This window comes from Trachurus japonicus, chromosome 6, assembly GCF_045865225.1.
Source record: "Trachurus japonicus isolate A0001 chromosome 6, Traja_1.0".
NCBI lineage: Eukaryota > Metazoa > Chordata > Actinopteri > Carangiformes > Carangidae > Trachurus > Trachurus japonicus.
Genome location: NC_140912.1, coordinates 11,292,902 through 11,320,653, shown reverse-complemented (window position 1 = coordinate 11,320,653; position 27,752 = coordinate 11,292,902). Strand labels below are relative to the sequence as shown.

The 27,752-nt window shown below is 44.2% G+C and overlaps 1 protein-coding gene across 2 annotated transcripts; it reads right to left on the bottom strand.

Annotated features, from left to right (window-relative positions):
• Window positions 1-48: 48 nt before the first annotated feature.
• On the bottom strand, window positions 49-26,852 carry prickle1a (prickle homolog 1a). 2 transcript variants are annotated; one of them, XM_085778713.1, is made up of 8 exons: window positions 26,409-26,852; window positions 7,159-7,362; window positions 5,200-5,313; window positions 4,169-4,306; window positions 3,050-3,253; window positions 2,632-2,818; window positions 1,677-2,546; window positions 49-1,574 (listed from the first exon to the last, which is right to left on the bottom strand). In XM_085778713.1, the coding sequence occupies exons 2-8, from the start codon at window positions 7,345-7,347 to the stop codon at window positions 709-711; spliced, it is 2,568 nt and encodes an 855-aa protein (XP_085634839.1). In that variant the 5' UTR covers window positions 7,348-7,362; window positions 26,409-26,852; the 3' UTR covers window positions 49-708. The 2 variants fall into 2 exon arrangements, with proteins under 2 accessions (XP_085634839.1, XP_085634840.1); XM_085778714.1 differs by lacking the exon at window positions 26,409-26,852 and adding an exon at window positions 12,760-13,024.
• Between the last annotated feature and the right edge of the window lie 900 nt (window positions 26,853-27,752).

The window sequence follows — 27,752 nt, the reverse complement described above, 5'->3', positions numbered from 1 at the left end:
TTCTTTATATCCATTAAATACATGAAAAGCACATGAAAACAACACAAATCATGATATATAGATAATTTTTATTACAATTATCATCTATCTTAGCCTTATATTCCAGTTTGTACATTTATACAGATTACAATGATTTGCTTACAGTACAGTGAACCATAAATACACCACTCAACCAGGCCTATCAGTACACGCAGTGTTTGTCTAATGTAATCGGTGCACAAGCCTGGAAGAACACACGTTTGAAGAGCTTGGGTCAGAGTGAATTCATCATTACATTTCTGATACCCTCATGGAAAAATGTCTCCGTACCAATTGCCAATGATGACGCCATTTTGTTACAAAGCATGTCATGAACTCAAGGGTATAAAAATAGCCATTTTGTTTTTTTGTTTTTGTTTTTTAATTCTACAATATATACATTAATATCTGTACTGTTAAATAAACACAGTATAGATGGTGTATTATAAATATGCATTACTCTCAAATACTTTCTTTTTACTGGCAGTCTGTAATGCTACGGAAGCGTTCACCTATGAGGAGTTAGAATAAGGACTTGTGTCTCACACAAACACCTTGGTAAATTGAGTGCTGTGAAGTATTTATAAGCAAGCAGTTGTTATTGCGTTATAGACAGTGGACAAGAGGCAGGTGTATGGCACAACTTTACCCAAAGCTGAGGAGAAGAGTTAACGGAGAGATAATGGAAGTTTATGAAATTATACAGTTTTTGCCCTTGTGACCTTTCTTCTTTTTGGACTTAGTCCGTTGGCCGTAAGGAGAGGAAGACATGCCAACCACAGGGCTGGGCAAGTCATCGGTGTAGTAAAGTCTATGGGGCCTAGGTTGAGGGATAGGCTGGCCCAAGAAAAAGCCTTCCTCCTCAGAATCAGAGGAAGAAGAGGAGCACGTGGAGCACCAGTCGTCATCATCCCCGTACAGCCCCAAGAACCTCCCCATGGCCGGACCTTGAAGCCCATAGTCTGACAATGCAGCTGGACTGGGCTGGCCGTGGAAGGCTTGGTTCCCCTTGGGACCATGTGTGTTTCCTTTGTGGTCCATTTTGAAGCACATTTGGGCCCTCTCCTTGGGCAGAAGGTTAAGAGCATTGTCAGAGCGAGACTTTCTGCTGCGGCGCCTCCTGTGGTGATGATGGTGCCGACCAGGAGTAAGCTCCTGGCCCTGCTCCTCAAAGTGGTACGCTCTTCGGCGAGTCCGTTCGCTCATAGGAGGCTGGCGCACAGGGAAGTTGCCATAGTGGCCATTGTCCACCACGTCGTCAGAGAATTTGACTTGCTGAGGCCTAGACTGTGAACGCGTCCGCCTGAGGGCAGGGAGCTGAGGTTTGGGTCGATCCTCTGGCAGAGCCACCTCCTCCTCTTCTGGAACATTCTCCTCCACCTCTTCCTCCTGCTCAGATATAAGGCTTTTCAGGGAATTTGCACTTCTGTGTAACATAGAGGAGTTGAGGGTTCCCATATTACTGGTTTTCTCACAATCCTCTGTCTCCAGTTCATGTAAGCCTTGCAGGGAATATACCAAAGGTCTGTCTTTACTATCGCCATCTACGGAAGCCCCTGGAGAGGAGAAAGAAAGATTGTAAGATATTTGCACATAGACTCAAGAACCAAACCAATGTTAACACATAAAAGGTTACTGATCATGGTGCAGACACTCACCGGTAATATTGGAAAGAGCCAGTGAGTCCATGGAGTCTCTGACACTCTGATCCGTTTTCTTGAACTCGTCCGTGATGCACTCCAAAGAGTCATTGTACCACTGTGGCTCCTCTCCCTGGAAGCCTCCTCCAGCCCCATGATCCAGCTCCAACTCCTGGATCTTCCTACTGCTCGCTGGGCCCGGGTGGCTGCCGTAGGCCGAGTCCCCGAGTCCATCCTGAGACTGGGCCCAGTACATGTCAGCCTGGTACTTCTTGCTGGCTAGGCTCCCTCTTCCTCCTCCACTGCCACCGACGGCTTTAGAGGACTCCTGCTTCGACTTTGTATCCTTTTCAGCGATCCAGAAATCTGTTGGTCTGGAGTCGTTGGCCTGCTGGAAGACCCCATGTTCCCCAAACTTTAACAGCAGCTGAGTCATGTAGTCTTCATGCTCGGCCCACTCCTCGACCTGGTCCTCAGGCGCCTCGGTCTCCTCGCCGCGTCCTCTCCAGAAATGCTCATCAGATAAGTTCATGTGTGCCAGCTTGTTGGTCAGGGTGTCTTCAGCGTTGCCACTGAAGCCGGGGAACTTATAGTTGACAGACGGTGAGAAGAGGAGCGACTGTCTGCACTGATCAGCCGAGCGACTGCTCTTGCCCATGCGCACGCTGCGACGGGATTCACGTGAGCGCGCTGACTGGAAGGCGGAGTCAGAGGAGTCGGAGGCATGTACGTCTTCTCCAAGACTGCAGGCCTTGGAGCAGTAAATACGACCCTGATGTGGCAGGAAGGGGCAGCCCAGGAGAGAGGTCTTACACTGGGCACAGCTGAAGCAGCTCTCGGTGGCATGCCAGTGAAGTCCATCATAGGTCATCTGGGCATAATCAACACCTGGAAAAAAGGAAAGGGTTAGCAGCAGCCTACCACACTTGAGGATAGGCAGTCATGACAAGTGTTCAGAAAATCACCATCTTACCAATGTGGTCTCCACAGGCCTCACAATACTCTGCATATAGAGACTCAAAGCAGCCACAGCAGTATGGTCTACCATCCTTCATGATATAGCGCTGACCCCCGAGAATTGTCTCGCATTCGAAACAGGAGAAGTGCTTCATGTGCCAGTGGCGCCCCTCTGCTTCTGTGCACTCATCTGCAAAAATAATCTGTGGGCAAAGATGTACAGTGGGTGTGACAAAACAGCCAACATCTTTTGCCTGCCTGGCTGTCGTCAGGTTCTGTCTTCAAGTTCAATTTTTTCAAATCGTGGAGAATATAAGACAAATGTTATTGCTCTCCCAGAGGAAATTTGAAAGACCATAAACAGTCAGAATCTGGATGTTTTCCCTCAGCCATATTGTTTTTTTTCCTCAGTATTTCAGTCTTGCGGTTTTTACCTCATCGCAGGCCGAGCAGCGTGGTTTGAGCAGCTCAGCGTGGTGCCTTCCGCAGTGGATCTTTCCATCGTGGTAGAAGTAGATCAGATCCACCAGCAGTTCGCTACATGTGGAGCAGGCAAAACACGCAGGGTGCCAGCACATCCCAGGGCCCGCCCTCGAGGCAAACACTGCCATTTCCCCGCCGTTGATGCTTTCACCACACTGGAATATGCAAACAAGATCACATGGTTGATATATAACAATAATATATACTGTATATATAACATCTTGGAATGCACATAAGCTGTAGTTCCAAGTGATTTTGTAATATAGGTAATTACATCTATCACACAACTGCATGGACATAACTTTGGCTTTTAGCCCAAATTTGTTCCCAATGTCAAACAAAGTCAGGCACATAGCAACTAATCATTATATGCCTTCCAACTACATTTGCTATGTTGATGAGGGAGTAAATATTTGGCCCATCCGTGTGCTCCAGCCCATCATGTTGCAGTCCCACAGTGGCCAATTTATTTTTCTTTCCGACCAATGCATCATATAAGGACATGACTTTTCAATTCAGCTACAGAGACTCTGGATAGAACGCACTGTTAAAAAAAAAAAGTCAAAGAAATCAAGAGAAAAAACTACCAAGGAGAAAGTATGGGAGTCTTGCGGAGAGCTACATCAGTTGGACGATGTTTTGACAAGGTTTATGGGCACCCTCTGGCTGCTCAATGATCACAGTAAATTCTAAGTGAAACACTACTGACCCACTCCAAACTACTCAGCAGAGAATAAATGTTGGTCTGCAGGGCTGCAAATCCAGCTTGTGTTAGGGGATTTTTTTTTTTTTCAAAACCATGCGTGACACTGAGATATTTATTTCTGTTTTCCCTTCGGGTTTTAGTTAAATCTGGGTACAGATTAGCCAAATACCCATGGAGGAGATACACAGCAAACAGCAGCAGTGTAGCAGAAAATATTTCTTTTTTTTCATTTGAATAAGGCTTTTGGATTTTGAAAAAATAGACACTAGGTCCTTCACTTTAAAACAAGTTCATACCACGGTCACTCTCCCAATCCTCTCCATATTTGCAGTTGTACGTAATAGATACAAGACAGGGCACGTACATGCTCACAGATGCTGTTCAGAAGATTGCGGGGCAGCAGTTTTATTGTGCCCCTCCCCAGTGCTTCCTTCTTCCTCTGGACACTGAACATATGCAGCTCCTTCTTCTCCTCCTCGCTGAGGGACTGGCAGTAGCGCACCTGGAGGGAAGGTGGAGAGTTGTGGTTAAGAAAACCAATATCACAATCACCAATAACACTTTCACATCAGGAAATTGGTGGATTCCATGTCCCTTTCTGGTTGGCTTGTGATTTTTTTGTTCAAATTACCTTCTTATATCATGCTCCTTGAAATATCTGATGGCAAAGACTGCCAGCTACTAATAAAGGTTATAAGCTTAGGTGAGTATAAGAGAGGGCAGAGTGCATACCAGAGCATGCTGAACAAAGGCAACTCTTGACCTCAGCTTGCCCTTCCTACTCACCCCCCCTACATATCTCCACCCACAGTCCCTGATTGAGAATCTCATTTTTACAACAGGCCTTTTTGATGTTTCCCAAAGCCTTAACAAGAGGGAAAGCAGACGTTTACACAAACAAGGCCTGTGTTTAGAGTGAAATCAAGAAGACGGGCAACAAAGGACCAGAGACAGCCAAGTCGAACTGTGGTGCCACTGCGGTGGTGGCATCACATAAAGCCTCTTTCAGCCAGCATCCCTCTCTCCTGCTGAGCAGTCCTCGTAAAAACCACTGCTATGACAGGAATCCTACTGGTGGGGGCTCCCGGCAAACATCATAAAATCATCAAGTCAAAAGTCACATTGTGCCCTCACTACATGTCTACAAGATTGTGGAACAAAAATCCCCTAGTGTGATGTCAACGTGAATGCCAAGGGCTCACATTAGTGGGATGGCATGGAAATGGCGAGACTTTTAACACTGCGGGTTTAGCGGCAGCTACAGATACAGCTGGCTACTCAAATGAAATGGATAGTGGATCTTTGCTGTCGTCACGGTGGCAAAAATAAGAGGACCGGCTGGGGTGAATTTTCTGATACTTGCATTTACGAGCGCGCACTCAAAAGCATTCTCACCTCATTATCATGTGGTGGCAGTTGATACAGGAGCTGCTTGATTCTGAACTTCTCTCCTGGACTGTTGACGTAAGGGATCTTATCCTCTGGCAAACAGGAGAAATACAGCTGGACCTGGGGGGAATCATGGCAGAGAATAAAGGCCATTATGCATTTGAACACATCATTTGACACAGAGTCAAATTAGAAATCATCGAGACAAAGGACTAGGTTTTGGGAAAACTTTGCTGGAAAAAAAAAAGAAAGACAAATGAAACTCACTCCAAATGATATATTCTCAAGAATGCCTGGTCATCAATCTGAACATACAGCTGGTTTTTGGTCCCCCCCCCAGAAGTTGAGCTTTCTAAAAACCCAAATTTACATCCACCGAATTGCTCCAGTATATTATTCTTATTATCTTGGACATAAAAAGTTTATGAAGACAAATTTCTGTTCCAAGGAACCAAAGAACCGGGACATTAATTTGTGATGAGGCACATTCTGGGACAGCTCTGTGTAAAGTGTATGGGAGACTGACTTTGTGGAATCAAAGTGTCCGCTGAAGTTTTTAACCCCCAAATCATCTTCCTGTCAGAGGGACAAGGACACGGCAGTAGAGCAGCTTTGGTGACGGCTCTCTGGAGGGATCATTTTATTCTCTACTGAACAAGTCCAAACAGGTCAACAGGTCAAATCAGTTTAGAGGTTGTATTTTTAAAGTCATATGCTTGTCTCTATAGGGACAGGACAAAGCAGCCTGTCATGGTGGCACTTTGACCCTTGGGGCTGGCCACTGAAAACTCAACTTTATGAGGGAGGGGCTATTACAGCCAGCCAGATAAAGAGGTGGGATGTGCTTGTCTTGTGTGTTGGGGGGGCTTCCTGCAGCTTTGACTGTCTAGAGGGGGGTAACAGCAATTTACCCTGACAATCAACCCAACGCCATAAATTATGCACATTTTCATGCTGCTATTACCCCTCATCCAGCTCCTTAGGGGCAAGGGGAACAGTCAGCTATCACTATGTTTCCCCACTGTAATGACGACCCACAATGCTCAGTTTATTCAGGGCAATAGCTGCAGTAAAGGCATTACAGTTGACTGAAGCATTTTCCCATATAAAAGGGCCCTGCATGTTTGGGCTTCAGGGTTTTTCTGTTGCTGCAAACCCATCTCTCTTTTGCCCATCACCCCCTCATTGCTTCCATGTGTGTTGTTTAACAAGGGAAGTGGGATGGAGAGAGACAGAGAAGGAGGGGAGAAACACGGCAAGAAAAAGAGAGAGGAGTGAGGGGAGAAGAGGAAAACATAGGATTTGGGAAAGTGCCACATCACACTGGCTGCCCTGCGGACACAACTAACAGTCCTGCCTGTGTTAGCGGAGGAGAGGGCTTGTTAAAAGAAGGCCCCTTGATTCTTAATCCTGCCAGCAGCGACGGGCTCGACCCACTGAGTCCTCATCCCTAACAGAGGAGTTGATAATCACAAGCAGACCTTGCCACACCGCAGTTTGTAAATAAAAACACACACATCCTGTCTGTAAGTGGCTGCCTGGTAAGGCCTGACAAGTCTGTCTCAAACAAAGGGACCAAGCAAAAAATCTTAAGGAAATATGTTGTGTGTCCCATAGGCTCCATTATCCAGAGACTCTAGTTGGTATGTTATTCAGTAATGTGCTGAATAGCATTTATCTGGGCCAGGCAAATGGGCTAGAAGGGAGTTAGAATCAGGTCAGAGCTGTTTTTATTCTCTGTCAGGAGGATACATCATTATTCACTGTGGTGATTTGGGGAATTACTGATTTGTGAACCAATGAAAGAGGCACCACAGTTAAAGAGAACAATATAGTGTTTCAAGTCTTCTTTGTATTTGAGAAGGCCACTTCCAAACTAAGCAGGAGCTCACAACACCCTCATGAATTCCATGAACAGTGGACCAAAAGAAAATGGTCCACTGTAAAGCAGGAGTTTTTGCTCACCTGTTCAGGCCTGAGGCCGGGCGGTACCCAGGCGTACTCCTCCAGCGCGCAGCCTGAGTCGTCATCGGAGGTGGAGCTGCGTTGGAAGCCAGAGGTCAGCTTACTGACTTTCTGCTCCATCATCAAGTCTCGCTGACGCGCCCCACCTTGGAAGCCGGCCGCCGACACTGCTGCACCCGCCAGGCTCATCAGACCCTCTTTTCACTGGAAAATGTACGAAGAGAGGGGAATTGGGGTGAGGACAGGAAGAGGAGGGAGGATTGAAGTGGACAAGAAAAGGAAATTTTGGTTAACAAGCCATTACATCAACTAAGGCCCCACATAATGCTATCCTCCTCACTCCATCTAATCTGCTTTCTCTCATGTCAGTGCCACTCCAGTGACGTTAACCGCCGGCTGAATCACGCTATCACTGCCTCTTTCATGAGGCCCACACCACCGCTCAAAAGCCCATTATGGTATATGAGCAAGCTTTTCTTGGTTCACTTCTGGTGATGAGTCGACTTCATAAAGACACTCATAAAGAGAACTTCACCCTTTCACTGCTATTGTGGTGGCAGTTAGACATGTGCCTTCCTTATGTGGCTTTTTTGGGTATAGAGGCCATTAGGAAATTCCCCGTGCTTCAAGAAGTGACGTCCGATCTCATTATAGTGACAATAACAAGCCGTTTAGCCCATCATAAATATAAATACGCACAGTGCCGGTTATATGTACGCCCAGTGACGGCCAATGTTGCGCAGACCTTCGCATTCCTTTCTTGTACTGTAATTAAGTTTTGTCGTGAACGCAAAAGTGAGAACAACACCAGACACTGGCTGTTTCACCTTATCTATGGAGCTTAGGTCGGAGTGAGTCATCATTTTAGCCTGCTGTGGTGCTACGTCATGTAACGTCCCAGGAGGGGCCACACCACATGGGACTGGATGCTGGCTTGATCAGTTGAGCCTGAGGTCTGTATAAACACATGCCTGGCCTTAAGACAGGGCCACCATATGGAGAATGTCCCACAAGCCCAGTCTGTGCCTTCATCTCCTCTTTTTTCCTCCGGAGTGTTTGTTTTCCAACCTGCCGCAGTGAGTGTCTGATCATCCTTTCATCTTGTGAGATGGACAGAGCAATGCCACACAGGTGTAGTAGTCGGATGGGGAGGGAGGGATGGATGGATGGACGGAGGGGGAACGGGATGAATGGACTGGGGGTCGAGTGATACTCGGCTGGACACTGACAATGCAACAGAAGGGAAAAAATAGTTGGAGGAGATCAAAGACTGCCACAGTGTTGACCTACGTGTGTGGTGGTGGTGGTGCTGGTCACTAATGCATGTCCACACATTTGCAGAGTAGACATCACTGTACTGCAGGATAGACTACATAAACAGGTGTTTAGTTGGATGAAATTACATTAAAATTACAAAAAAAAACCAACTTTAAATTGAATGCGCACTATGCAAATGTCGCCAAGCGGCAGCCAGTGTAGCCACAACTGACAATTACACACTCTGAGCTAATTCAGAAATGTATAAAACAGCTTACGTTAACTAATATTACAATCACATTGTTATACATTATAGTTTTTATTTCTAAGCAGAAGAATGTGTCATTTGTTCTTATTATTTAATGGTGGTGAGACAACATTATTTCCTGTGACATAGCACTGAGTTCACTTTATGAAGCAAACCAGTTCAAAAAATTTCATTAGTCACTGTCCAACTCATTCCTTAGCACCTACAGCTTCATCCCCTGCACTGCTGTAAGCTTTAACAGACACAGAGATGATGAATGGGCGTCCAGTTGTGGTCATTTCTCACAGGACTAAGGGCCCTAGCTGAGATCAAATGGGAGCCCAGTCAGTGTCCAGCAGCCTGGCCCCTTACACCCCCCCCCTGCAGCCTCCACCCCCTATGGCCGGCAAGGGCAAACGAGGGCCGCCGAGAGACAGCTGAGAAAACCAGACGCACTCAAACGCAGCCTTTGAACACAGGGGTGACAGTAAAGGGGGCCTGAAAATCTGCACTCTGTCCCGGAGTGATATATGTGCCTGGCTGCCCTTGGAGTGTACACACACCCTAATGATGAAGCTAACATGAGAATAGAATAGAATAGAATAGAGGGTAACACTTTACAATAAGGGTCCCTTAATTAACGATAGTACATTATTAAGCATTAATATATAAACTAATGTGTTAATTAATGCTGAGTAATGCATACATAATGATAACTAATTACATTATTCAACTTTTAAATGTATTAACTAACTTTGAGTAGTAAACATTAATTAAGTGTTTACTAATAGGCTACATTAATTAATGTGTTTCCTAATCCTAAGTAATACATAATAATGATTGTTAATATATCTGTAAACAGTTAAGTAATGCTTAATAATGTACTAATTAACGTTAATTAAAGGGACCCTTATTGTAAAGTGTTACCAGATAGAAGAATAGAAGCTGTATTGTCATTCTATCAGATACAATGGAATTGGAGATGCTACTCCTAATGGTGCATAAACACAAATACATGAATAGAATTATTTCATATAAAGCAGCAGGCATCTCATCCACAGATGACTGCTGCACACGGCTATCCTGGTCCTTACACACACACAGTACCATAAACACCTTGTCAGAATCAGCTTTATACACATGTACCCTGCTTCTCGTTTAGCAGCAACTCTCTCTGAGATAGTGGCATGCCAAACCTTCCTCCTCCTCCTCCTCCTCCTTTCCACAGTGCATGTCAGGCCAGGCAGCTACTGGCTATTCATATCAGCTCATCTTCCTCAAGGACAAGTCAGTCCCCAGTGGCTTCACCACTGCCAACTACTGGCATGATCCCATCCAGGCTGAGCAGTCAAAGACAATCAGAGCAAACTATGATGATAGTAGTGGCATGGGATCCATTGGCTTTTTTTTTTTTTTTTTCTTTTAGGAAATTCGTGACTGCATTGTTCCACAAAGTGTCAAGTCAGGCGGATTGGCTTATGACATGTCCCATTAAAACGCCTCTAATGTCCTGAACAATGGCGCCTTTGTGAAGGAATTCACTGAAGGCTTGTTCCATCAGGAGCCTGTTTATCTCTCCTTTTTTTTTCCTCCTGAGGATGTGGTGTGTTATCTCCATATACATGACAGTTAAAGCCCTCAAACCCAGATAACCTGTCTTCAGATGAGTGAGCCGAGTGACAAATAAGACGCTCTCTTGTTCTATTTGTATCTATTGACTTGCAAATGAGACCAAAATAACCTGCGAAAAAATGTGGCCTTGTTTGAGAGAAGCTAAGGTTTCACATGGGAGATAGCTAACTATAGGCAGGTTCAGTCAGGAGCCCAGAGACTCACACTTCACAGCCTCACTTCTTTTCTTTTTTTTTTCTTTTCTTTTTTTTTATCAGTCACAGACTCACTCATGCGCTACATTTGTTAAAAAGATGTTTGCTTTCGCATGTTGGCCGAGTTTTCGGCGAGTATGTCTCTCACGCAGCCAAACCTGACTCACAGGAATGTCAAGGCTTGAACTTCAGCCAGGCTCGTGAAGACGAATCTAGGATGTACATGGCTCGGTGTTAGGCAAAACCCACTTCTTATACAACCACCACATCTGCGCACATGCATGCTAATTTCTCCCCTTTGGATGTCGTGCAGTTCGTTTCCTCTGACTTCCCTCCAGAACGCTTCCTTAACTTTTTGAATGACGGAAACATCCGAGCCAACTAACCAACTAACCATGCTCACGCCGACTTGCCAACTCACTGACTCATCACGTGTGCTTGGCTTTTTTAAGGTTTTCTCATCTAACAAGAGACTTATGGTTTGCAAGATGCCCTGCCCTCCTCCCACACTAACCAGACCCCTGCAGTCCTGAATGTTTAACAGCCCCTCGCTCTTTTGTAAAGGTGCTTGTTAACATGGCTTTGGGAGCTGCAGGCCCGCATATCTGACTGATCTGCCCACAGCGGGCCAGAAGGTGACGGGAGGGGGGTTCCATCAGGCTGGGGTTAAAACGGGGTGACTGACATGTATGAAAATGTTAATGTGTCTTGTTCTACAAAAAGGGAGGGAATCTAAGTCAAGGCAGGTGAAAGAGGGAAGCTCAAACATCCTGGCTTTGAAAGGTTTTCAGTGAATTATAGCTTCACAGCCTCCCACACTAGAACGTAGAATGAATGAAGAGATCTGTGTCTTGGACAGAAAGTGCACAATGAGCAATAGTTTTGTTACAGAGAAAGTTTTACATTTGCAACGAGCTCTGTAACAGAAGCTCAGCGAAGGCGTGGGCGCAAACCTAGTATTCACCCTCAAGACAGAACTGTAGATACTCAGCATCACGTGTTCAATGCTGTGTAATCGTATTTATCACTTTATGGTGCATAAAACCTCTCACAGGACCTCATACTGCGACTGACCAATAAATACAGCCTCCAGTGACGTTTAAAAAAGAGCATTCAACAACACCTCGACCAGAGTCCCACAAAATCCAGACACTGGAGCCTTGGATTAACAACCCTTGAGAGAGCGCACAGGAAAAATAAGCAGCTTCTGGTCTGAATTACTGTCTATATTCCTCTAGGAAGTGGATGATGGACATGCACACAACCCAACACAGTGCTCTCTGTCAGCTTGGACCGGCCCTACATGTTTAACTTGGCTGCTGCAAGCTCAGCAATGCAACATAGGCTCTAGTCAAAGAGAAAAACAAGATTTTCTGCTCGGAGTCCCCTGCTTACTTGAGCTTGAACTCAGATCAGTTTCTTCGTTTGTAAGAGAAGATGTGTCTTAATTGCAGAGAAATATGTAGCATGTTGTTGTTGCCCTCCCTGTACACATAAATCTTTAACTGACAACCTGTCAACTTCTGGCACATAATGAAATGTTTTAATATCGTTGAGGGAAAAAAAAAGACAAAATCTCAGACTCCAGGCTCAACCAGACTTGTTAGACAATAAAATCGTTGTTTGAAGCAGTGTAACTGAAACAACCAAGCATCATTATACCAAAAACTACCCAAGAAAAGACAGAGGAAGGACATATAAACCAGACAGGAGTTGGGTTTACAGCAGTGTTGCATGGCTGGATTTCAGGTCAACTTATGGAAGCCTCCTTTCCGTGGCAGGGGGAGTGTTGTTTCAAGACCAAATGGATGGGAGTGACATCCCCACAGAGGTCTGCACTAGGGAGACCACCTGCATGCACTGGCCAGACTGAACTAAGACTCCACACACACACACACACACACACACACACATGCATACACACAACCACACGTGCTGCTGTCACATAGCAGACACGGAATACTTTTACATCCCCGTGCGCAGAGGAGACCGCACTGGAATTGGAGAAAAATAGTATTTTCATCACTATAAGTATAAGCTGCACAGACCTCCATCCCTACCTACAGAATAAGCTGTACATCTACATCCTGTAAATCATGCAATACTGTGATTTATAATTACAGCATCCTCCCATGAAACTAAACAACAAAAAATATTGTTAAATCTAAAAAAAAAAACTTTAACATCTCCACTTCAGCCCTCACTACAACCAAAACAGTCTGTTGAGAAACCTGATTACATCTTGTTCAGTCATTTCCCTGCTGGTCTTACCTCAGTGTAGGCCAACTCTCCAGAGGCGAGCAGGAAAAGGGATCTTATTACCACCAGATCTGGTTCCTAGATTCTTCCAAAGCCTCTGGGCTCCATATCTATGCAAGATCCTCTAGAGCTCTAATTCCAGGACAGGAGCAGCAGCAGTCAGCCTATAGTCTAACAGAGCTGGCAGCACAGCAACAGCCCATATCAGAGCTGAGACTGGAAGAAGTCAGGGAGATGTCTGTCTGAGTGCGTGGGAGAGAGTGTTTGAGAGGGGTGTGTGCGCGTGCGTGTACATGGAGGAGCTCAACCAGATGGTCATCCCTCCCTTGTCTCTCTCACCAACCATTCCTCCTCCTCCTCCTCCTCCACCTCTCCCCCCCTCCTAACCTCGGCCCAGCCCCCCTTAACCCTCCGAGCAGCCAGTCACGGCAGGGTATGGAAGGAGCGAGGCGTCTCTCTCCTCCGCTGACCCTCCCCTTCAAACTTCAAACACATGCTTCCAAATGAGAACCACCGGTAGAGCTCCAGTCCACAGGAACTGCGCTTTTAAAGTAGCACATCAGTGATGGCAGAGCTCGTTTCACCACACCGACCGCCCTGCATCCACAACAGCTTTCGCATGACATTCTCCTTTGTCCTTTTCCTATCAACAGCTCAGACATGTGGGGAAAGTGGTGAACATCACAGTGAGTCTTTGGTTTATCTGGTGTTGGTCTCTCTCTGTGTTTTTTTTGTGCCCTGTAATGCCACAAAGTTCCAGAGAGCTGTTTGCTGACTACAGCTTTATGCTTATAGAGTCTTTGTGGGTTCGAGTGAACAAAAGACACTTTATTTTATCCAGCCTCCTGCCATCGACAACATCCTGACTCATCCTCACATAACCCCTCCGGTGACTGAACATGATGTCAGCGACTCCGAATGAGACGATCGGACCTTTGACACATAAATCACGCAAATCCTATATCGCAAACCGCACGTCTGTTATTATCAGCTTAACGTTGTCTGCATGAGGGTAAAAACGTCCAACATTGTACGGATCAACTTAAAGTCATACAAAAAGCCAACACTGTGGGAATCTGGGAAGTCATACTGCAGTAAGAGGATGAACATAATAATGACTGAGTTCAATGACAATGCTGCAGAAACTATACGACGATTTTTTTTTTGAAAGATTTGTAATTGTTTAATGTTAAAATGTGTCCATCTTCTCCAATATGATGGATGATCTGACACTTTTGTTTATTTGAAGTTAAAGTGAATGTCTGAAATGTGTACGGGATATGTTTACTTTACATCTCTAATTCATATCCCAAACATAGTCTATCGAAATAAACCTGATATTAGTTTATATCCAGGCTTCCTGTTCTGCCTTAATCATGTAATTATATTATATTTTGTACATCTACTGAAACTCCCTCAGGAGGACACAGTTGACCTCTGCCTCTCCTTCACCTCTGCAGGAATGTCAAGACGTGCTTCTCTTCCTGTTGCCTTAGAAAACAAAAGTGACCGGTTTAGGTCAAACCCTGGACAGTTGCACCTTTTGCATCCCTTTGCAAATGTTTGGTTGCAATGTAAAAGTGTTACTTTCCCCCCAAAAGGACCCATTTTACAGCGTGCATAATAGCTACAACTCGATCCCTTTCTGTGTGAGGTTTTGTTGTGGAGCTTTAACATACTTTAAGACTGTAAAACAAAGCAGTAGAACATTTTACTGGGAAGCAAGGATTCCAATAAACAGCTAAAATTGCTTTCTTTATAAACATTTTAGCAGCTGTGTTAATTTTGTGGCGCTGACGTCAGGATGTAACTCTGTGAACTTGAACACATGCAGGAAGCATTTACGCTGTGGGCTTTTTAAATGAGCACTGATATAACAGGGTTCATGAGGTCACACGTTATGTAGTTCGTCAAAAGTGCCTTCAAATGACTTTATAGATGGAAACAAGAAAAGTTTTTACTTTTTAGCGCATATCCACAGTAGATTCACTGCTATTCTGGAGCACCATCCACAGTCTGCTTTTATCATGTTATCTATTCAGTGTTTAAAGAAAATGTTTGTCAAAAACGAAGCAACTCTTTTTTAGTTTAACTTATCTGTGCATGACTGACAGCCTGACTAAGCGTCACTTTCCCCGTCCTCTGCCTGCCCACACACCTCACATTCACATTCACACCATTTAAGTGTTGAAATATCACATAGTGGGTGGTAGATGATGACTGTATTTTCTCTGTCATTAACATTTGATATAATGTTAAACTTAGACCTGCAGACGATCCCTTTAATAAAAAAGGAAAAAGGAAATCATCCAAACCAGAATAAAGCCAGTGCGTGTTAACCCCTGCATGGTGCTTGTACTGTAGGTGTGTGTGTGTGTGTGTGTGTGTGTGTGTGTGTGTTGGTGGGTGTGTGGACAAAGCCATTGTAGCAGCCAAGGCCAGGGAGGAGAGGCACCCTTTCACAGCAAACCTCAGGCTTTTGTGCTGATCCAAAAGACTCAGCGGCCTGCTCCATTAGCAAGTCTTAGAGGGGAGGGACAACACAGCATCCTGCCATTGGGTGGGAGGAGGGGAGAGGGGGGGCATTAACTAAATGCAAAGCTAAGAGAAGCTGGACAAAAGTTGCAAACCTTACTTTGAAACACCAGCATGAGTTAAAACAATTGCTCCTAATAGGATCAAAACATAGAGATGAGTGGCAGGTTTATTGAATTTGAACACATTGACGACTTAATTTTCCTTAAGAGAGCAAAGGGACAAGTTTAACACTTCAGAGACACAATTGAAGTTCAAATGTGAGCTCTTCTGAAATCGCTAAAGAGAAACAATGACCTTTGACAATGAACTGTGGAGTGGACAACAAGCTAAAGTGGCCTGTGGATGATCTTTATTCCCCCCACTGGGAAACCTGCATCAGAAAAAAACATCCTACGCCTATAACGTACATGTGACTATAGTTAGAAGTAACTGGCTGCACAGTTCAAGGTTCACCTCAGATAGTTGAATAATATAAAGATGGACAAGTCACGCATCCCTGACCCTTGACCTCAGAGAGCACCAGATGACCCATAAATCTATGGCCCCGGGGTTTTACGGCCCCATTCCCCTGTCATAGGCACAACGACCTGAACAGCACCTCACACCTGGTCTGCACCTTCTCACCGCTGTAAAAAAACAAAAAAACAAAAGAAAAAAAAAGCACCCTGCGCTAGCGGCGAGGTAGTCCATGACCAGCATGCCCTGACAATGACAGGACAGGGATGACGATCATCAGAACCAACAGCCAGATGATAAAGCTGCATTCTTCTCTGGTCCAAACACGTCCTTGAAGAAGAGCGCCTATAAACACAGCCGGATACTATGTATCCCTCACAGTGAGGACGTAATCTCCACTGGGTTTAAATGAGTCAAATTTTGCTCCTATAAGACATGTCATAAAAAGTGGGGCAGCACGGGGGCAAAGGGAAGGTCAGTCTCTAACTTGTGGTCGTTGATGACCATTGTTGAGGACAGCTCTCACTGGTGTGTGAGCTTCCTTATAAAAAGTAGGCATTCTCAAGGTTTAAATGACTTGCCAATGGGTATTATCAGGACACAGGCCCAACAAAGGCCTCAGTTATAAGGCCAATAAAAGCCTATCACTCTACTGTAACAACAATCCTTTTTTACGCCTTGAAAGAGAGAGGAAAAGGTCAACTGGTGGAGCAGTCAGTGCATTGATATTGACTTAGCTAGATTGGCGCTGACAAACTCAGGTCAGACTGTGGGCTTGTTAGCCATATAACCCTCACATAACCCCCTTTTTTTTACTGGTTCACTCTGACACATTGGAGGCAGCTGAGGCCAAAGCTTAGATCTGAGCTTAGTTTCTGACACCAGACATTTGTAAAAATTAAAGAGAAATATCTACTCACTTGAACTCTGACCTCACTAAAGATCATGTGTTTCTCCTGAGCAGTGAATAGGAAGAAATCAAAATTTATTGGGCTAAATTGGAAATGAGAAATGATGACATTTGCACTTTTCAACTCTTGACTGAAAATCTAATTTTCTAACAAGAAAAGATCATAATACCTCCAAAGTCTATAACCAAGCAGTGTGTGTTCAATTAGATTACAGCATGTAATGGTATTGTATAAAACCAACGCAGTGATTATTAAGTAGATGATGTCAGTTTAAATGGTCCTGATTTCATGGATACAATCAAAGAACATATCGATCCATTTATTCCTGCTTTATTAAATTTACTGTAACTCTGCTGTGTGTTATGTGATCCAACACTAATGTCCAGTTTTTAACCTGTAATACATGACATAACGCATCTCTGTACACAGCCTGTTGTCAGCCCACTGGTGCTTTCTTCACTTGATCATAAGTACACTGCTCTCTAACTGCTTTTCCAAACATTGCAGAGATGTATGATCGGGACGGGTCATATTTCACCCTCAATTTGACACCCTCTCACCTAGTTGTAAAAGCCGGACCTCATTGGGAACAATGGGAAGTGGAGCGACAGAGCTCCCGGGGCTGTTAAAGAGAGGAAGCCCCTTTATTTGAGGACACTATAACTCAACAAAAGCCTGTGGCTGTCTACACACAGAGTGGGCTGAGGATGAATGGGCTGCTCTTACACTACACACTTGCACTGTCAAAAGCACTGGATCAGCACAGGGCACAGCCTGTCATGTGTGGTCTCCATGGACAAACTGAACTGGTTAAATATAGACATAAAATTACAAAACACTTTAAACACATTAAAGGTCCAGTGTTTAAAATGAGGGGGAAACAGTGGCATCTAGCATCCCGATTCTATTATTTATCTATTAAATAATTCTATTGTTTATTTGTGAAAATGAAACTCTTGAAATGTGCTCTCTGGTTGGCTGGATTTTCCATTCCATACAAACATGGCGGCACAAGATGGTGACACTCCTTGCTATATGTATAAAAGAAGAATTATACGGCTATTAAAACCAAATAGATTTCATTTAGCGATTATACACTTACATACATACTTACATACATATTCATTGGTATTATATTCAGATTTTGCCAATAAACCTTGGCAAATATTACAAACTGGACCTTTAAGGCTGTGACTTTCTATGTTTTCAACGCCATTTAAAAAAAACAAAAACACCACTTTAATAAAGTTTTTTTTTTGTCAAGTTTTCCATGCTTTCTTTTCTACAGTATATAATGTGAAAAGGCTTCATCACTCCTGTATAGGAACAGCACCCCATCAGTGTCCAGGTTCAACACTTGCAAATTTTCAGACTACATTTTTAGCTTATGACCTCACGCTTTCACAGTCCAACTCACACACCACTTAAACCTCACACGTCACACACACATCTGGGTTTCTCTCCTCAACTTTCCTCAGAGTTCAACAGTATATCCTTCATATGGCAAGAAAACTATTTCCTGTGTGTTTCCAGCCCCGGGCTCAAACGGACACATGAATGAGCCCGCCGTAACAAAACAGGCGATACTTGGGCAAGAGTGCTACGAGCAAGTCATTGAAGACGGAGAGGATGCAGTCAAAAAAAAAAGAAGAAGAAAAAGTTGGCAATTCCCACACGTGGAAGCATTTTCCTGGGCTGCACGGCTTCAAAAGGCAAACCGTGGAATCCAACAATACTCTAAAACAGTTAAGAGCTGCTCAGTCAGGATCCCACTAATGATTAACATTCCTGGAGAAACACTCCGTTACAGTCTTTTTAGAGCGTTCTAATTAAACACATGCTCCACTGCCACAGCACAGAGGGAACTCTGAGCACCGAGAGCCGGGATGCTTCTTTCCAGCTCTGCTTAATTGGACACAATTTAAGTCATTAAGGTGGTAGTAAAAACAGTAGAAAGAGCAGAGGAGAGGCCCAATGATCTCCGCTGTAAGGCTGCCTGTTGCTCTGATGTTGTTGACCCTTTCACCTCCTCATGTGACTCCCATTTGAATGTACAGAAGAAAAAAAGAACTTACTTTCATGATGAGATGATGATGCACCACTGGAAGTTTAGTCCTGGTTGAGGTATTGTATTGTTTGAATTTGATACTGGATCTGAGATCGTTCATATTTCTGAAAAAAGGGAAAAAAGGGCAAAGAGGGCATGTGTGCATGGAGGCCCTGCATCTTGGGAGGCGAGATTATCTGCGATGATCTGTGCATCTGTTTCTGAATCGGTTTCTCTGGGTCCTTTGTGGCTTTCAGCGCACATTTTCATATTTTGATATATCATCTGCAGATGACTTGTTGACATCATCTTTTTTTTTTTTTTTTTTACAGTTGGAGTGAGAGCATGCATCAGGCAACATGGCCTACATATTTGTGCCTGATAATCATTTGGCTCAAGATGTTTGTAGGTTTAATTCTTTAAAACTGGTCTGCAACAGTAAAGGGACAATCTGATGTATGTGCTTTTAAGTTCACTGTCATGGGAGTTATGTTTAGTATCTGCTGCATGCTCATCTTTTATCATTCATCCCTACACACAGAATAAATCTACACTGTAAAAAAGACGGTGAAAGCACTGGCAGCAAATAAATGGATAAATAAATTAACTGTATCACAGAACTACATAGAATAACTGTAAAAATACAGAGTAGATGTTACAGTCAAAATTCATTAAAATATGGTGTAGTAGTTGATAACTGCCCATTTTACTGTAAAATGACATACATATTATGTCAAAAAAACATTGAAAACTAAATTGGAAATAACCATCCCAGTGAAAGTAGATGTCATAGCATGACGTATAGATGGGTCAATATTGACAAAGGCCAGCTGAGGACATGTCTTGCAGAGCAGCAGCCTGAGGGCCCACAATGGGCCCACTGAGCTGACACAGAAACACTTCGTTTGGCCTCAACAACCTGACGGCAGCTCCCGGTGAGAGGCCGGTTCAAAGAGCCGCGCTTTTGTTTGCCATGCTCGCACTGTCTTCCTGTTAGGGGCTGGGCTCCCTAAGAAAACAAGAGCAGTGGCTCACCAGATGTGTACATCTGTGCATGTGTCCCGTCCGACCGTGGGCAAACACACACACTTGACCAAGAATGTTTTATGAGGTTTGAAAAGGAGTAAAAACTTTAAAGGGAGCTCAGAGTTTGTGAGAAGGATTATTATTTTTCAAAACACATAGCTCCAGTCTGTCACATGTTCCTTCACGCTGGCTGAAAATGGTTTGGTGTCATTAGTGTGAGCTCAGTATTAGCAGCTCCAGAAATAACACACTGACGCTGACCCAAACAGACGTATTACATGTGAGGTTTCTAAGAATAAGCGTCGCCCTGGAGGACTGGTATCCTTAATTGAGGGGGTGATAAGGCAGCCAGGTCTGTGCTTTTTTCCATTCCACACATACATGGTGCCAACACACAGACACACACATGAATACACACTGTCACACACACAGATCCCAGGCACTAATGACCCTATGTCTGGACTGTATATCTGTTAGACCGGCCCAGGCCTCCTGAGGCCTTCAGATTGTAGCTCACTGGACTTGAATACACACACATTCACACACTCAGTTCACACACCTATCCTATCAAACATAGACTGTCTTTTGTCCTCCATCTCTTTTCCAACGTCCATCTAAGAATTACACAGTTGCATAAAGAGAGAGAGTTTAATTGTGCAACATCATATTCAGTATGGGTGTATGAGGGAGTAAAAGAGTTTCATGTCATAAGCTACAATATCAATATTGATATAAACTGAGCCGAGTGGCACTGGGAGAGAAAAACTAAAAGTTTATAGTAACCATACTCCATGTTTTGTAATTGTTGTAACTACAGTATTTGTTTTATCTTGTAGGCTGAATGAAGTCATCAAAACACCCACACATGTTTATGTATCCACTACATCCATACAAATATTAATGTACACTGAATCCAGTATTTTAAATCAGTTTATGCACTTTTTTTCTGTTTTGGAAACAGATGTTTCTGATATCATTCTTTCAAGAGACAAATGGAAATCAAAAATTGAAGAATACAATGTTTGGTAAGAAAAAAAAAAGAATTAACTGACAGAAAGAGCATGTTTAGAATGAAATGTCAGTGTACATTTGTGTATCTCTTAAAAGTGAGTGCATCACCTCGGTTACGAGTCAGTTTTATTGATACTCATTCCAATTCAAATTTAGTTTGTATTGAATCCTGCTTCATGTTCTCAGCATATTATTTACAGAAGAGCATAAACAAAACCATGGTAAAACCAGTCAACATTGTATTTTGAGACTATCCAGGTGTCTGTACGCATCATGTGCCACAACAGTGAGATATTTTGTCATGTTTTTGAATTGAACGTTTGCTGTTGTGTAGCATTAACTGATTCCAGTACATTGCATGGTTAAATGAAATGCATCAAACTATTTTTGCTGTGTCAGTAAACACATGAGCACTACACTGCTTTCTGTCACACTGATGAACATGTCTGATGCCTGTGTAGTCAGCCCCGATGCTGCTAATCAACAAACAGGATAATAACTGTCTCTAATTACACTTAATTTGTGTCAATGTGCAGCATCTCCAGAGCAAGGCCACTGAAATGTTTGTCATGTTGAAATGGGAGGGGGATCTTGTCTTTATAAATCTCAACACTGTATTGAAAATCTAGTAGAGTACAGACAGCTGAATATTCTTTGATGGAAGATACGAGGAATTTATTATATTTAGCATTTTATGATATGGGAATTGGACAGAAAGTCTTGAAAACATAAACGTGTTTCCAAACATGATTAACAACACAGTAAAATATGTCAGGATCAACATGTCAGCGTAGAAATGTTTTGAGAGCGACTGTCCCCACCATCTGCAACTGTAACCTTTCCAAAGATTCTCAGGAAATACCTTTGTTGTAAGTCCAAAAAATCCCTCACCCTGCGGAGTCCATTTTTAAACCCTATTGACCTTTTCCATATCATCCACGCTCACCGACTCCACCCCTGTGACAATGCCAACAGGGCCGGAGGAACAAGAGCCACAGGAAGGAGAGGGAGGGGAGGGGGCCGCGGTGGGGAGGGGGGGTTAGGGGTGTTTAGCATATTTCCAGCCAGGGGTCCGGAAAGCTTTGGCTGAATCCCCTGTTGTGTGCCGGGGAAATGAGCTGGGCTTTTTAACGACTATCTCAGAGTAATATGTTTTCTTTTGCTTCTAGCCCAGCGATGCTGTGATTGCTTGGATGAGTCCCCCATAGATGTTTGTAGGGGGGGGGGCAGAGGGACAAACACGGCCTCCTGCGGGCGGCCATGTTTGTGTCAGGCCGGGTCAGGACAACTTTCCAACAACTCCACGGCTGAAGCTGCTGACATTTTGCTATCATCACATCTGTTATTCCCCCTTTTTTTATCAAAGACAGACATGTTGATAATAACCGCCTTTGTAGCACTGCACCGTGCTTATTACCCAGTATTCATTCGGAGCTGAGCATCATGCCTATACATGGTGGTGATAATGAAACATGTGTGTCGGGGGATGGCTTTCATCATCGCGGTGGTCTGACGGTTGGTCCCGCAATTATGCCGTGTGGTTACCAGAGTTGTGCTGGGGCACTGAACTCCGGTGTGCTAGCCAAACCCGTTTCCCTCTAACATCATCCTGCAGCTCCTAATAAACAGGGCTGAGCCTGGAGGCGCTAAATCACTAACTACCTTTAATCACTTTAGAATAATGCTTAGCATGTGGATCCAATGTGTGCCACCGCTCCAGGCAAATCCCACCGACTCTCATACATGATGCTGTTTGAAAGATACAGGCGGGGAGAACTTCTACCACATGGCAAACACACAAAAGTTATAATCTCTCCCAGCAGACAGCAGCATCCGCGGTGGTTATCCGCTGTCAGTGTAACAGTGCACTAAATTTGACCAATCCGGGGCCACCGTCCGCTCAAGCCAGTCAGTGGCCCGGTGCCCGCAAAGATTCTGGGACCACCGGCGTTCAAACAAGCCGTATTTCATCCGAGCCTTCTGCCAACCTACCACAAACAGTTTACAGTCAATGGGCTCTGCTCTCTGGAGTTTGTCTTATGGCAACCCGACTCCGTGCCACATCTCTCCATCCAGGGCCATGAAAGACTGGCCTCCTCTGACAGCTCCTCACAACACACGGGCCCTGTCCCGCTCTGCTTTTAGCCCCTGCTGTGGTGAGCTGGACCACGTCTGGGGATAAAAGGCTGCCAGAGTGTTTGGCTTGCAGGCGATTTACATGGACGCGAGGGTGATTCATTTCTAGCTTTTGCACAAACAGGTCTCTGTGTACATTTCACTGGTACTGGCCTTTTAAATCAACAGTAGGAAAACGTATACAGGCACCGCGACTTATATTCTGCTCATTCACACTCGGCTCACACTCACCGACACATACAGACGCGCGCACACACACACACACACACATACGTATATTAGGCGAACACTTTGTCTCTGTCCATCAGACACACACACACAACATGCCCCACTGTTTATGTCTGAGCCTGGCTTCATGTCTGTGATTTGTCTCCACCTCTGCTGCTCTTGCTGGGCACTAAGTGTGCTAATGTAATAGTTAGCTGCTCCAGATGAAAGCTGCATTATTAGCTCAAAATGCAGACCTATGCTTATCTGCTGCCCAGTCCTCTATCCCCCACTTTTTAACTGTGTGCTCTGGTATTAAAATAAACCATTAACATAATCCACTTTTACTAAAGCGAGCACTTGTAAACACCAAGTTGGTCGAAGGGGGATCAGAACTGTTTCCATTGCTGTGGCCAAGAAAAATGATGATAAGGCCAGCTATTGTATTCCACTCTCACATTCACACACAACATCCAGAACAAGCTTTTTGATTCTATTAATGGCACCTTTGATTCACTTCAAGGCTTTGGAAACCATGTGACACGTGGACCTGCTCCAAAAACACCACTTGTAAATCGTTTAGTCTATAAATAACTTTAATCATCACAGAGAATTCTCACCTGCAGCAGATCGTTGAAAACATAAGCTCGGCTCACATCTCCCCTAACTCACATGCCTGGGCCCGGTAGATCATCTAAACATTAAATAAGCACAGCTGTGAATTATGAGACCCGGGTTTTAGTGGATAAACAGTGTGCCAATGCATCAAATAACATTCACAGTAAATGTATGTGTATCATTTATTAGGAACGATGTGGCAGCTTGTCGGCCTATCTGCTCTTAGGCAAGGTGCAGTATCTGTAAAAATGCCAAACTGAGAAAAACAGCTTTTTGTGTTTTTCATTGTCATCAAATTATGAATAACTACCAAGTCTATAATTGAATTAAATGTATTTTGTAGTTTCTCTTTCTGACCAATTTTGACCATTTTATGACATATTTTGTGACCAATTTTGACCGTTTTATGGCAGATACTACACTTTTGCCTTGGTTTTGGTGCAGATACTGCACTTTGCCTTGGTTTTAATCCAATGGCATTATAGAGTAAATTATAGAATGTAGGGAGTACAGTACTATTTGCAGATACTGCACTTTGCCTTGGTTTCACAGTGCTTTTTTGGATGGACAGCAAAATAAAAAGCCCAATAACTCTGGAAATTTTAGCAGTACCAATATCAAATTCTACCAGATTGAAGAGAATATGCCACACTTTTGATTGGTCAAAAAAAATGCAGATACTGCACTTTGCCTTTGTAGGGCAGCTATGTGCCCTCATTCAACTGTAGGTCACTGGCATCAATAGAGTCTCATAGAGCCTATACACATCAGTGTAAAGGCTTAAGGTCCAACGGAACCTGTCTACAGAATTTCTTTAAATCTTTTTTTTTCTCCTTACACTCACATGTAAAAGAGTTCAGGTTTTTAACACAACACCACTGGTGAGTTTGTGTGACACCCAGGCAGTGAAGCCGTCTACCTCCATTCTAGCCACTAGGTGACACCACCACCTTGGTTCTGTTCTCTGCGCTCTCATCCCTGTATCTCTAAACCCCAACACTCAACTCAGACTATTTGTTTTTTTCACTTTTCTTCTCTTCCAGTGTCTGGACAGATTGTAGTGCTGTAATCGTGGATGTGTGTATGTGTGTGTGACCATGTTTGAAAATAGCTCCTGGACCTGGTGGGTTCCACTTTGAAGTGGCGTTGCTGACACTGAACAGAACCTGCAGCTAATCTTCCCCCTTTGTGCTGTTGAATTGCTCCAAGTTGCAATCGTATTTTTCAAAATCCTTTTTTTTCCTTCTTGAATTACCCCACTTTAAAATCACTTCCGCAATCTAGGTATTGGATGTGTCTACATACAGACCATGTACAGACCATCCTGGATCTGCTGCTCTCACTTCAAGGCATCTAGCTGAACTGTCCGAGCATCAGCAGTGCTCTGTTTTTGTCAGCTGTGGCCATAGTGACAGATTTCAGGCCGGTCTGACACTGCTGATCCAAGTCCAGCCCCCCCTCCATCCCCCCACGAGACCAAGCACAGGACTTTAATGGCTTATGGTGATGTTTACTGTGCTCTGTGGAGAGCAAAATTATTATTGTAGACAGCCTTGGTTAAATATAACAGCGCCTGCTCTCCTGTGCCTTACAAGTTTAACGCTTTATCACAGCTGAGAATGGGGATGTTTGAAACAGGAGGGTGTGTCATTGTTGTCCAAGGGAAACACTTTTATGGCATGTTTAGCTCTGTGATAGGTCCACAAGGAGTGATGAACTCAATCAAGCAGCTTTTACTTTCCACAAAGAGCTGACTCCACTGCAAAAATGTGCATCATCTAACAACTAACTAAATCACTAGGGCTCACTATTGAAACCACCCAGTGGGTATCTGCTCTATAAGGCAGGACTGTGTGCAGCTCACACTATCAAGAGGATCAACACTGACTCAAAGAAAAACAAGCAGACAGATGTGCTCGTTTACTTTATTTAAACAGTTTAAGTCTAAATTTTAGATGCAACGAATGTACCAGTTTCTTTATTTTTTGGTCAAGGCAGTCTAATCTTATCCATCAGTTAGAAGTGAAGAAAGTGAGAGTGACTCTTCGCACTGTCTGTGGCCGGGCTGTGCGACCGCATTCTCCCTCACTCAGCACACACTCCTGACAGCTATGGAGCCCTGCAGTGGCGGACAGGCAGCGGTCACAGAGCGCCGACCAGTTGTCACCAAAGTGACAGGCGACAGCTGAGTCCATACATCTGGACGCCCCCGGCCCCGAGGACTCCACGCTCCCACACGCACCACGTCTTTTCAAGTTTCTTCAGCGTCACAGAAACGAGGTTTACTGTGGCTACACGGCACGCAAGGAGGGGAGAAAGTGAAACGTGTCTGTGCTGCGTAAAAGCGCAAAGCAACATCGTTGGATGAGAAGATTAAAGCCATAGTTTCGTGGCTTCTTGAGGCTGATATGAGTGGCCTGTGACCTTTAGAGAGTAGCACTTCAGTTGCTGGGTGTTATACGGGTTGTTTTCCCACTGTGTTGTTCAAGTGCTGTTTGTTTTTCTCATTAAAGCACAAAGTTGAGGTCAGTGCGCATTTGTCTTTGTCCCTGCACCATTTTTTTTCTATTTGGCGTCATTTCAAAGTGTGAAAATTGAAAAATAAACTTTATAATTAAAAAAAAAAAAAATCAAACATAGGCCTATTTAGGAACTGCCCGAATTGATTACAACTATGAAAAGAAAAGAAAAAACTGTCTCGGTCCACTCACCCCCCAAAGCGCTCAGTCGCGGTGAAACGGGTATCCAGATCCAATATTCCCGAAGTGAGAAAGGCGATTCACGCTGCGTCTCATTGGCATCGGATGAAAAGTCCAGAGAGAGTGCACCACTGCGCCGCGAAGCTGAACCCGGAGCTGTGCAGAGAGCGATAAGCTTAAACCCCAGATACGGGCTGCATGGGAGAAAGAGAGGGAGAGCCAGGTCCGACTTCACCCACTGTCACCACATCTCAGTCATTTCTGTGGCGCGTGGTGCGCTATGGTGCTCCTCTCGGCGGTCACAGTGAAATGACATTAGCGGTGCGCCCTGCCTATTGGCTTAAACAAGCGGCCCCCACCAATCCTGGAGAGACGGACCAGTCTGGAGCCCAGCGGACAAATGCTCCTGTGAGTTTAACTCCTGCTGCTGCTGCTGCTGCTGCTGCTGCTGCAGTGGAGGAGTTGGACGAGAGCTGTTTGCGTAATTTAAGTGCTTGGAAACTACTAAGTGAGTTGATCTTCCTTTGTTGCCTTTGCCTATGGGCTATCTTTACCTCTGCGTGAACTTTTGACTTTATCTCCAGGCTACATGATGAAATGAAAAAAAACAAAAAAACTTTGTCAACTTTGGAATTCCATGTTTACTTCAAACTAACTAACTAAATGCATAACAAAGACTCAAAGTGCACAATCACCCTCTCATGCACCTCCTGGAAATATGATCTTTTTTTGCAAACCTATGTGTCCCTCTCGCCACCAATATGAAATTTTCACAATGTACTTTATGTTCTCCCACACAGACTGTAACACTACCCCTATTTACAGTGGGCCGTGAAAGGTAAGTCTATATGCATACACTGAAAAGAGCCTATTGGCTCGCTGTCTATTGACTTGGACAGAATGTGCTGTGATGATCAAAGAATTGGAAGAGAACAGCCACCACCCATGAATTTGTGCCTGACCTTAATACTGTAATAAAGGCTGAGGTTTGTGCTGCATTCAGTGTCATGCAAAACGTTGCTTTCTGTTATTGCACCAAATCTGAATCAGCTTAATGTTTATATTAATTTTACGGCATCATTTTCACATCAGCAGTGCAGATGAACTCTTGTGCCGACAACCTAAACACAGCTGAGACTTTTGACCGGTGGCTCTTTAAAAAGCTCTGTGACCTGCTCTGACCCTGATAAGGCTTTTTTTCCTTGACATCAAGAGTGACGCCTGACCCTTCTAACAACTGCAGCCAAATCTAGATCACATATAGTATTCGAAATCAGCTTTGAAATCCTGCCGCCAGTCCAAAACTCAACCTTTAGGCCGCTGAAACATGAAACATAGATGTGACAAACGCGTCAT